Source organism: Littorina saxatilis, linkage group LG5 (genome assembly GCF_037325665.1).
Source record: "Littorina saxatilis isolate snail1 linkage group LG5, US_GU_Lsax_2.0, whole genome shotgun sequence".
Classification (NCBI taxonomy): Eukaryota; Metazoa; Mollusca; class Gastropoda; order Littorinimorpha; family Littorinidae; genus Littorina; species Littorina saxatilis.
This window is the reverse complement of record NC_090249.1, coordinates 37,903,088-37,915,219: the sequence shown is the minus strand read 5'-3', so window position 1 is coordinate 37,915,219 and position 12,132 is coordinate 37,903,088. Positions and strand designations below refer to the sequence as shown.

General features: G+C 42.3%; 1 protein-coding gene across 1 annotated transcript; it reads right to left on the bottom strand.

Annotated features, from left to right (window-relative positions):
- Positions 1 to 13: 13 nt before the first annotated feature.
- Positions 14 to 12,052, bottom strand: LOC138967063 (GPI ethanolamine phosphate transferase 2-like). Its single transcript, XM_070339521.1, has 12 exons — positions 11,701 to 12,052; positions 10,497 to 10,706; positions 9,950 to 10,138; positions 9,495 to 9,636; positions 8,808 to 9,014; positions 7,912 to 8,126; positions 6,586 to 6,852; positions 4,684 to 5,177; positions 4,086 to 4,280; positions 3,315 to 3,735; positions 1,685 to 1,866; positions 14 to 1,267 (listed from the first exon to the last, which is right to left on the bottom strand). The coding sequence occupies exons 1-12, from the start codon at positions 12,037 to 12,039 to the stop codon at positions 1,042 to 1,044; spliced, it is 3,087 nt and encodes a 1,028-aa protein (XP_070195622.1). The 5' UTR covers positions 12,040 to 12,052; the 3' UTR covers positions 14 to 1,041.
- Positions 12,053 to 12,132: the final 80 nt, after the last annotated feature.

Here is a 12,132-nt window from a genome sequence, read left to right as displayed (position 1 = left end):
ACTCAGAATGAGATTTAAGTGTTTGTATGGGGTTTACTTTTCCTTTTTTTAAACGAAATTTGTGTAAGACAATCAAACAAGGAGATTCATAACTAAAATTGCAACTGTGATAACTTTCTTATTTAATACTGTACACAAACGCACAAACTACTAGACATAGCAAAGGTGAATGAAACAGCTGTAACGATAGAGTAACTGTAATGAAGAGAAAAAAAAACAAAAAAACTGTCCATCATATGAAAAAAAAAAAAAAAAAAAATACTGTACAGACAAAATGGCAACAGTGAAGCTGAACAACAAATTTAACAAATGATATGTAGCAATACAATTTTCTGCATAAAACTTATGCATATTACAGCACTATATACAGCACTACTTTGTTTGTTTGTTTGCTTAACGCCCAGCTGACCACGAAGGGCCATATCAGGGCGGTGCTGCTTTGACATATAACATGCGCCACACACAAGACAGAAGTCGCAGCACAGGCTTCATGTCTCACCCAGTCACATTATTCTGACACCGGACCAACCAGTCCTAGCACTAACCCCATAATGCCAGTCGCCAGGCAGAGCAGCCACTAGGTTGCCAATTTTAAAGTCTTAGGTATGACCCGGCCGGGGTTCGAACCCACGACCTCCTGATCACGGGGCGGATGCCTTACCACTAGGCCAACCGTGCCGGTATACAGCACTACTGCATGACATGTTTTAACCATCAAAGTAACACACACTCACACACAGATAAAGCCATCACTCACAGAGAGAGAACATATAAGCATTGACAGTTGTGTATGCAACAGTCACGCACACACACACGCATCCAGACGGAACAACAGCACCGTATGAATACACAGAAGCCTCAGCAATGGCACTCTACTTCATACTTTGTTTATCCCAAAATCAAACTTGTATGTCCCTGGTTCCTGAGTGAAACTTTCATTCAGGAGTACGTTTGGAATGCTTGAAAATAAGACTTCACTCACAGTAGCTTAGCGTACTGTACATGTACAAAAACAACCACATTTCTGTGTAAAATGGAGGGCTACACAATGCTGATCTTGTTCACACTTCTTTCCATTAACAGGCACAATACGCAAAATCCACACACAACAAGTGACAACATTCCTTCATACAAGAGTTTAGGTGAGAACACAGTCCACACAAACAGATGATAGCGCATAAGAGTGACGAGAATTGTGTAGACGGCTAGAGGCAAGGCACGGTTCAGAAGAGCCAAGCTGCAAAGCTCTGAATATGTGTCGGACAACCTGCAACACATATGAAATATTCTGTTAGAACTGAGCAGAGTGACAGACACACATGTTCACCAACACACATGTACCCACAAAACACACATGTACCCACAAAACACACACACGTACCCACATACACACGTACCCACACACACATGTACCCACATACACTAACACACACATACACTAACAACCACACACATACATACATACATACACACACACACACACACACACACACACACACACACACACACACACACACACACACACACACACACACACACACACACACTAGGCAACTACAGTGACCATCAAGAAAACTGATGTGTGCAGTTCTGTGTGAATGCCTGTCTGCAACAAATGCATTATTAGTGTCTTTAGTCTAAATGGAGCATGTTGCGAATAGCAGCTAATATCAATATGTCATACCATTTCTGGGTATGGCAGGATGGTGCAGCAACACTGATGTACTTGCAGAGAGTGAAGAGCCAGAAGAAGACGCCAGCATAGGTGGACATGGTCATCTGAAGGCCTATGATCACTGGCTGGTAGTCGTACAGTGCTGTCAGTCCTGCTGAAACGTCCACTGTGCTTAGGCTATTGGAGTTGCCCTGCACACATGATAGCTTTGAATGAGATGAGAGGTCCTAGGGAGTGAAAGTACAGTCGAACCTGCCTTGGTGACTGCCTCTTGATAAAAACCACCTGCCCATTGCGACCACCCAAAACGATCCCCATCAAGTGACTGCCTCTTGATAAAAACCACCTGCCCATTGCGACCACCCAAAACGATCCCCATCAAGTGACTGCCTCTTGATAATAACCACCTGCCCATTGCGACCACCCAAAACGATCCCCATCAAGTGACTGCCTCTTGATAACAAGAAGAGCAAACGCTCGATCGAGTCACTTTCGCAGTTCTGAATATTATATGAGGCATCAGATGGACAGGAAGAAATTGCTATTCACAACACAATGAGTCACGTTCACATAAAATTTGAGCCCGGTCACTTTTCCGAGAAAAGCCCAACGTTAAGTTGTGTGTTGCCGAACAGAAAAGGCTAGTTATCTCCCTTGTTTTTCTGATAACGTTCGTAAAAGGCTACAGATGTAAATACTTTGATGTAAAGAATAATCCTACAAAGTTTCAATCACATCCGATGAACTTTGTCAAAGATATAAAATGTCTAATTTTTCCTTTGACGCTGACCTGTGACCTTGAAAAAGGTCAAAGGTCAACGAAACCATCGTTAAAGTGTAGAGGTCATTGGAGGTCACGACTAAACAAAATATGAGCCCGATCGCTTTGATAGTTTCCGAGAAAAGTCCAACGTTAAGGTGGTGTCTACGGACGGCCGGTCGGCCGGACGGCCGGCCGGACAGACTAACACTGACCGATTACATAGAGTCACTTTTTCTCAAGTGACTCAAAAACCACCTGCCCATTGCGACCACCCAAAACGATCCCCATCAAGTTTTCCCCTACATAATTCCCCTTGCCATAACAACCACCTGTTTATAAAGACCATTTTTGGGTGGTCCTTATGGACAGCTTCGACTGTATTTACTACCGATCTTACATTTTTAAAGTACAAGTACCAGCTACTGGTCACACATTTTAGCTGTTCTTCCCCGTGTGCTTGATAGGTTCAAGGAACACTTTATCCAAATACGATACAACGTCACTGAACATACAAATTTACAAAAGGTATACATTTTGAACTATCCTCTGGCAAAACTTGTGATCAGATGTCTGCATAGAAATTGAAGCTAAACATTTACATTGGCATTGGGAAGACAAATGTCTGCAGTGAAATCAGGTGCATAAGTGAAAAACCACACCAAAGTGACTGTGAATGTCATGGAATCAAAAAACAAGAATTGTATGGTATTGGAACATTTAATTATTGACAAAACAAAACGTTACATTTACAGTAAGTCGACCCAGTGGTCTTTACTGTTTTGGGATTTTTGCAAAGCATGGGATTCACATTGCCACTCATAGAAAAAAGAATAGTTACAAACTTTGCACAGTGCACAAAAAGAAAGAAAGATTTACCTGAAAGTAAAAAGAAGCCTGACCCATCATCAGACAGTAAAGCACCAGGCACTGAGGAGACAGCTTCACAAACGGCAACACAAAGTGACAAGTTAACATCTCCACCATGGACACCATCGCCACTTGCACAACGTTGTGAGGACGAAGCAGCAGACACATCACCGACAACCACGCCACCTGGACTCCTTCCCACAAACCTTTGTGTCTGTCTACAATCTGATTGGCTGGATGACTCAAATCTTGTTGATCCTTGCTTGAAATGGTTGACTGAGAATCACTTCTGATACAATCTGTATAGAAGTTGTCAGTGCGTTTTTGAGGAGCTGGAAAGTTGTCTGTGGTGTTGGTGGGTGAGTACTTGAGACTGCAGACCAGAAGTCCTGCGATGAAGAAATAGGCAATCCTGGCTTCCAGCACTCCTCTGAAACACAAGAACATAATGAAGGTACTGTATACAATATGGGTGTGTGCTTTCAATGGAGAGACTCCTTAGATCATTGTGTTTCTGCAGCATTTTGGTGAAAGTGAACAAACTTGAAGATGCACTTTCACTCGCACACACTTATGCTTGTATGCAGGGACACACACACACACGCACACACGCACGCATGCATGCACGCACGCACGCACACACACACACACACACACACACACACAGTAGGACAGAAAGATAGAGGCAGACACTGAGACAGATATAAACAGGTAGATGGGCACGCAGACAGACAGATGGACAGTCATAGAGACTCACACACAGTGACACTCCAAACTCACTGTGAGGAAACAAAATCTGTTATGATGGACGGCAGAATTAGAGCACCAGAGGTTGCCTTGGACAGGTAGGTGGATATAAGCATTCCAGCAAACGTTAGTCGGCCAATGATCCCTGGCAAAGTCCGAAGGCGAGTGGTCCATAGGCACAGCAGGGACAATAAGACTATCACAGATAGATAGCTCTTGTTTTCTGGCCTGCAGTACACACATAATCAAATTTAAATTGAAACCACTTCGCAAATGAACTGAAAGTAAAACTTCTTTACCCCTATTTTAATCAAATGTTACAGCTTCGATGTGGTGACCATTTTTCCAATACAAGAAAATATTCACAGAAAGTTTGATTTGATCTCATGGATAATCACAACTGTCACAGTAATTATTTGTACTGGGGAAGTTTACTTGCTTTTGCTTGTCTACAATGTTTTTGGTTTGGTTTCTCTCATCAATGATTCAGCTAAACCAGCCTCATTATGCACAGTTTCAATAAACTTCTTTCGCACTGATAGCTTTCCTTTAGAGAGTACTTTGATCTGCCATGATCAAGCAGCAGTTTTACCTGTAATCTTAACGACTACAAAAAGTGCATATTCCTCACCTTACAAGCCAGTCTCCAACATCCGGAACATCCAACCACTTGTTTCCAGTTTGGTTCCAGCGTCGCAGGATTCGGATCAAGAACAGAATCCCAACCAAACTCGCTACCATCTTCACACACTCTTCTGCACTCATCTGCTTTGAACGTTCCACAGGTGTGTTTACTACTTGTGACATATCACCTTCTTCATTCCTGATCTTGCTTCTAATTTTTGTAAAGTTATTGTCTGAAGAAGAAACCTGAAATCTGTCGGAGGTTCGTTCCGTGCGATTTTCCGCTGAAGCGCCTGCGCACTCTGTTGACCTTGGCTGACCTAATCGAGTCATGAGGATGGAGAGGGGGTGGAGGAGGAGGAGGGTGTGGAGGGAGGAGGAGAAAAAGTACCAGGTCTGATGTTCCTCCTCCACAAAACTGCTGGAGAGGAGGGAGAGAGAGTGGAAAACGGTGCATCCCACCAGACCCACCTCCAGCATGGTCATAGGCTTTCTGTCACCCTGCAGCAGAGTAAGCCAAACAAGGCAAGTCAGACATAATACAGTGGAACCCCCCTTTTAAGACCTCCAAAAATCTGGTCTTAAAAAGGAGGATGTCTAAAAACAGGGGTTATGAACAAAAAGACTGAAAACGCAAGGTCTTAAAATGGGGGAAGTTTTAAAATTGGAGGGTCTTAAAGGGGGTTCCATTGTACTTACATCATTATTTAGATACAGTGAAAACTGTCAAATACGGTCACTGGACTTAGCGGACACTCGCAGAATATGGACAGTCAGTCTCGGCACGGACTGCTTTACACTGTAAAACACCTGTACGTTACGGCCACCTCGGCATTACGGACGCGGACACGTATTTTGGGTCCATAATAAGTCATATACCGTACTTTCCGGGTGACAAGGCGCTTCGTTATCTAAGACGCACCCCCTTCTTTTTAAAATAAATTGTAATCCAGTCACACATTGGACGCAGGGGGCCGATATGGCACACCAAAATGACCCAGTTTTTGCCATGAGAGGTGGTTCCCCTGTCATATCTGAGAGAGGAAACACTTCCTGCATCGGGGTCAGTGACCGGTCAGTGACCGAGTTTAACAGAGTGGAAATCTGTGTGTGCGGCCAGATCAAAGGCAGGGCAGTACCTAGTAGCTGAAACATGCATTATCACAAGTTTTTAAACTTGTTTTACAACAGTCAATATTAAATGTTTCTCTATTTAATCTAAACAGCTTCTGTTTTTCTTATAAATGTACATGTACATGTGCAGTACTCTCTCTCTCTCTCTCTCAACTTGACGTTGTCGCGTTTACTTGCACCTGTCTAATAAGGACACCTGCAGAATAAGGACACTTTTGTCTGGTCCCAAGGGTGTCCTTATTTGACAGGTTTTACTGTAGTAGATAGTGGTGATATTCTAAATTAACCCTGTGAAACTTTGGGACAAATGAATGAATTGATTGCAAAATGGCTGGATTACTCTTATAGTAACTGACATAACTTGCACATGGCGTATGCCTTAAAAGTCTGTATGTTCTGTCATACTGGAGCTTGACCGAAAAAGCGACTCACTCAAATGAAGTAATTCAATCTTGCTTCAGCCTTAAAGTTCCAAAACATATACAGACATAGTTTTGTAGGAATTAGTAACACCCACTGTGCCTCAAACACAGAAGGCTTCACTGTTTCTCCACACAGGCGTTTCAACTACATGTAATGATTTGATGATGGCATGCTAAGAACTGAGCCAAAATATTCAAAAGACTGCATGTTACATCTCTACTCTCTCTTGATTCAACAACTTTTTGTTATCCCCTTTCCTACCCTACAGTCAGACAGTCATCGACAGACAGAGGCTCAGACAGACGCTCAGATAGACAGACTGACAGAAGAAAGACCAACAGCTATAACATACCTTAAAGGCATTCCTCACCACCAAGGACCCAAGCAAGCCACCCAGGACACAGTTGATAATGAGAATTCCAAACACAGCCAGCTGCACAGCAAGACTGGTTATTGATGTACTGCACATGATGTCGCTGCTGTGCTGACTTGTACAGAGGGTCACATGACTCAAGATGGCCACCATGAGTAGAAGAATCACCCAAACCCATCCAGTTGTAAGATGAATAATGGCTGGATCTTCCTTGTTTATGTATGCCAGACTTTGAATTAGCAAGTTCTGTAAAAGAAAAATGCAGAGCTTAAATTCACAGACAGAAGATCTGGAATTATAACCAAAACAACATTTAGGAAAAAATCTTAGTTTTTACATGAATTACAATTACAATAACAATAACAATATCAGCACTTTATTGTCCATTACAATATTACATACAAATGGAAAATTTACTTCACTGACTGACATAACTTACACATGGCGTATGCCTAAAATGTCTGATGTTCTATCAATCAATCAATCAATCAATCAATATGAGGCTTATATCGCGCATATTCCGTGGGTACAGTTCTAAGCGCAGGGATTTATTTATTTATTTTTATTTTTTATATTTTTTTATGCGATTTATTTATGCCGTGTGAGATGGAATTTTTTTTACACAATACATCACGCATTCACATCGGCCAGCAGATCGCAGCCATTTCGGCGCATATCCTACTTTTCACGGCTTATTATTCCAAGTCACACGGGTATTTTGGTGGACATTTTTATTTATGCCTATACAATTTTGCCAGGAAAGACCCTTTTGTCAATCGTGGGATCTTTAACGTGCACACCCCAATGTAGTGTACACGAAGGGACCTCGGTTTTTCGTATCATCCGAAAGACTAGCACTTGAACCCACCACCTAGGTTTAGGAAAGGGGGGAGAAAATTGCTAACGCCCTGACCCAGGGTCGAACTCGCAACCTCTCGCTTCCGAGCGCAAGTGCGTTACCACTCGGCCACCCATACTGGATCTTGACCGAATAACGCTTTAGATTACATGAAGCTGCCAACTGCAATGAACAACCAGTACAAAACAACCGAAATGACTGAACACATTTTGAGGTACAGCCCTGTAACCTTACAAAGAAAGAAGACCAAAACATATGAACATAATAACTTATGCCAAGCAAATGTGAGAGTGTGTGTGTGTGAGTGCTGCAGGAGAGGGGCGGGGGGCGGGTAAGTGAACAGAGCGAGGGGCTGGAAAGGGGGCATGCATAATAGGAAAAATAAGAAGAATAAGGATGTAGAAGAAAATAACAGCTGGCTGCATTCACAACCCAACTTCCCTCACCATGCAAAGAAAACCAATGGCAACAACAATGCCATACATGTCATAACTGGTGGAAGTCTGACTGATACGATGCGACATTCTCTCCACCGCATCCTGGTATCCCATCAACACCCTGGCGCCCACAGCTTCCCATGATGCAGCAGTGGATGAATTTCGTAATGACATCCACGAAGCATGTACAGCAAGTGCATCTTGATGAAGGACATAAGCTTGATCTGCAACAGCAATTTTCTAGACAATCATGTTCATTCAGAGTACCGACACAGAACAAAATAACAAATAAAGGGCTGAAAAACCCACATCAAAACAGTTGTATAGTATCAACAAAAATCCTGTGATGTGGAATAAAAAATGGCAGTAAATGTAAAACTAGCTTTACGAACTATCAATGTAATTTAAATACACCCCTTCGGAGTTTCGAGTGCGCATGAGCGGCTAGTCACATTTTTGGCGGCAGGAGGCGCTCCGTTGTACCAAACACACTCGAGATCCATTCCGCTTAAATCATGAAACTATTGTGGGACAAAAACCACAGAAATATCAAAGAGATAAGAGCTTACGAGGGAAAACTTGAACGCAATCGGCAATGTACCTCTTCTGAAGACCTCGTGTTTGGTACAATTTGCAATCCCAGCATGCAATGCGCGGATTTTCTCGTGACGCGAGATTTGCTCTCGCCTGAGACTCCGAAAGGGTGTAGTTTATTCATTATTATCAGAAACATCATGTTCACTTTCCTTCCCAGAGTTATGTAAACATGTTGTTGTAAGAACAGAAAAATCTCAAATGCAAATAAAACTATCCATAAGAGCACCTGTACTGGAATTCTTCCTGCGTTCTTTGTTACCCTGTTTAACGTTAACAACCACTTCAACAGCAGGCTGCATTTTACATACCTTCTTCAATATTGTCCACATTTTCCTTGAGAATTTCTGCAATCTGAGCTGCATTCAGTTGCAGGAATCTCACTTTGTCAACCAGAGGTGTACTCTCAGGTAAGGCTGCCACCTCCACTCTCCCCAAGTTGTTTTTTGGCATGGGCAGACCCATCAAAGCTGACAGTGTTGGACACAAGTCTATCTGTTGGAGTCCTCGAGTTCTAGCTACAAATAATCATTGTGAAATACAGTCTTTCAGAAATTCAAAACAGTATTTTACTCATCTAGCAACCATTTTTTGTAATAACAAAAACCCACACATTTTCTATTTTTATTTTCTCATCCTATTGTTCCTTGTACCTAGTGTGTGTCATTTCACAAATAAATTCAGGAAAAGTTTGGTTTTTTTTAAATCAGAGGTAACAGATTGATTCTTTGGTTCAAGAAAAAATACAGAGAGCAGTAAATCTAACAATTGTATCAGGGATGATCATGCACAATTCAAAATCGCAATGATCACTCTGAAGTTCAATACCCAGCTTAAACCATCCTTTCAGTTGTTCAAAATTCAGTAAAAATTGTTAGCATCTTTTGAAGCCAAAAATCTGGTATTCTATCGCATTCTATTTTTCAGTGTTCATCTACATTATCACATTTAACACATGTAACAAAGTAAGCGCAACTGTTTTCACATTTTTCACACACTTTTCTGTTGCTGAAACAGGGCGTGAGGGCTGAGGATGATGATTGGAACGTTTATCTCCCCTGGTGAGGCACCCCCATGACCCCCCTGGTCACTCATGCCGTGGTCACCACAGATCACAAGCACGCTTGGTGGATCACTGTTCTGTGAGAAAAATGTGGAAATCGGATAAAAACAAAATATTCATTGAACAAAAAATATTGTATGCTGACCTTGCTAATTGCTTTATAAGTCTAACACAAATTTCATCTCTGTCTGCTGATGAAATACACCAGTTAACAAGTCAACAAGCCATTTCTTCTTTGTTCATGGGCAGAAACTCCCATGACCACGTACACTCATGTTTTATTTGCACGAGTGGGTTTTTATGTGTATGACTGTTTTTACCCCACCATTTAGGTAGCCATACACCGCTTTCGGAGGAGTCAACAAGCCATGAAAATAAACTATTTTGTACCCAAGATTTCATAGCGGTGTAAATTTGCCTGACAACAGCATCCATCTCGTGGAGTTTGGGGGGAACAAGGTCACTGACTGGACCATACAGGTGTCCAATGTGATCCAGCCCCAGGTAGTGAAGTATCATAACGTCCCAGTCCTCGCTTGACAGCTCCTTGCTCAGGTGTCGTGTTACATTGTTGTCAACCTGAGGGAAAAAGAAAGTATGTGATGCACAGAACAAAGCAAAGATTAATTCATGACTGCAAAGAAGGAAATCAAAGGACGAAGTAGTATTACATACAGACACAAACAGTATCATTAATCTTTATGATTGTAATCAAAATCAATCAAAGGAGTAAGTAATATGAGATACAAATCGACAAACAGTATCATCAACCTTGTTCGTTTTTTTTAAATCGTCAATGAGACAAAACTAAATTTAGACTTCAAGACCAAAACTAAACTGTGACACATGATGTTGCAAAACATATTACTTTATTGTCCCATTGAAGGAAATTCGGGTCGCTTTTTCCCAGTGGAAAGCTAGGATAGGATTACTTTACCTCAGTATAATCTGCAACATAAAATGAAGTAGTTCCATCTGCCCTTTCAAAGTGATCCGGGAAAAGGTTGAGCCATGTGTCATCACCAAAGAAAGTCAATGTTTTGCCTGCTAACACCAGCTGTGTTACCAGGTTATCATCGGTCAGTGCAGGTGAGCCAAAGTTAAGCACCACATCCACAAAACCTGGGATGCTTCCAGATGTGATGGCCTGCAACACAATTTTACTCATAAAGAGTCACATCAAGCACATGTACGTTAGACACAAATGATCTTAATATTTGTTGAACAAATCTACTTTGTCGGAGTGTATACAGACCTATCGATCCTGTATACACTTGGAGTGTAAAGCTTTTGCCAATAGCAAATCACCCACCCACGTCTACTTCTTCGAATTGAGGGAATCCTTATACAGGGCAATTATCCTCACTTGTTGGTGCACCTAAGATCCCTGGAGTGAAAGATAAAGAAGATAGTGTGCCTATGAAAATCAAAACAGGGGTGGGTTTGTAGGCAAGCTACTGCTTTTTGTGATTCGCCCTAGTGCCCAGTTTCAGGCCCTGGGCTGTGGGGCAAGCCTACCACACAGAGCTACCTAGGGTAGCAACTGGGCCCCGGTAAAACAGGACGAACAATATGGAACAAAAGCAATAGATTAATTCTAATACATTTATATTACTACTGATTTCTTATGGGTCTGGAGAGGGGGGAATGTAATGTAGGGGGCGGGGTGGGTGGGTGGGTGGTGAACTTTGACAGGGGGTGCTAATGGTCTAGCTGGTTCCTCTGAGCCATGCAGGCCTCTTTGGGGATGTTATTCCAGCGGCAGATCGCTGACGGAAAGAACAACGTTCTGTGGGAGTCAGTGCGGGGCTGGGGGACCTGTAGTCTGGTAGAGTGCCCCCTGGTGGATCTTGGGACCGGTGTCAGGGTGCCTTCGAGCTGACCTTGACCTTGACCAGTCGATCAACTCATGATTTTATTTTACCCACATACATGCAGCGCAGTATAGCCTACCCACTCTTTTGTGTGCTCATCATGGAAAACTGGGGATGTCGCAATAGTACTCTGGTAAATCCTTTGTGATTACACTGTAAGAAATACTGTTGTAACTTTCTGGCAAAAGGTTGTAAATGGTAGACTATTTTAGTATTTTCATTATGATTATATGGTCTCAAATTCAGATCTCGCCCTTATTTCAGTACCTTTATTCTAGGCAGAGTGACTGTGGGAAGGTGGGTTTTTGCAGCGAAGGAGACACCTCGGCCATCATACAGTAGCCGCTGTGTGAAAGGCATGTCATTTCTCTCTCCGAGCACAAAGTCTGTCCGCAGCGCGTCAATCACCATCAACACTAATCGGCTGTAGCTTGGCTTCGGCACACCATTTCGACCTGAAACTGGTTCAGGTGTAACATCTGTTGGGGAAGTATTGCCACTCAGTCCTTGTTTCACTGGGAAGTAACATTTCAGAAACAAGGAATAGCTGAAAAGTGTAACTGCTAAGCAGTAAATGTTCAACAAACTTCTGCTATGCACTTTCATTTTGTCTTCATGGCCGCGGACATTTTAGGATTGGTATTTAAACGAAACAGGAAACGTTTTATTATGATGATAATAAAACTGCAATATTTTGTA

Bases quoted from the DNA above. Each gene is read 5' to 3' on its own strand.
- LOC138967063 (XM_070339521.1), bottom strand. From the start codon at position 12,039: ATGAAAGTGCATAGCAGAAGTTTGTTGAACATTTACTGCTTAGCAGTT. The intron at 9,015-9,494 runs GTGTGTGAAAAA...GATTATTTGTAG, and splicing joins CCTGTTTCAGCAACAGAAAA to CTAGAACTCGAGGACTCCAA. The intron at 8,127-8,807 runs GTATGTAAAATG...TTGCTGTTGCAG, and splicing joins TGTGGACAATATTGAAGAAG to ATCAAGCTTATGTCCTTCAT.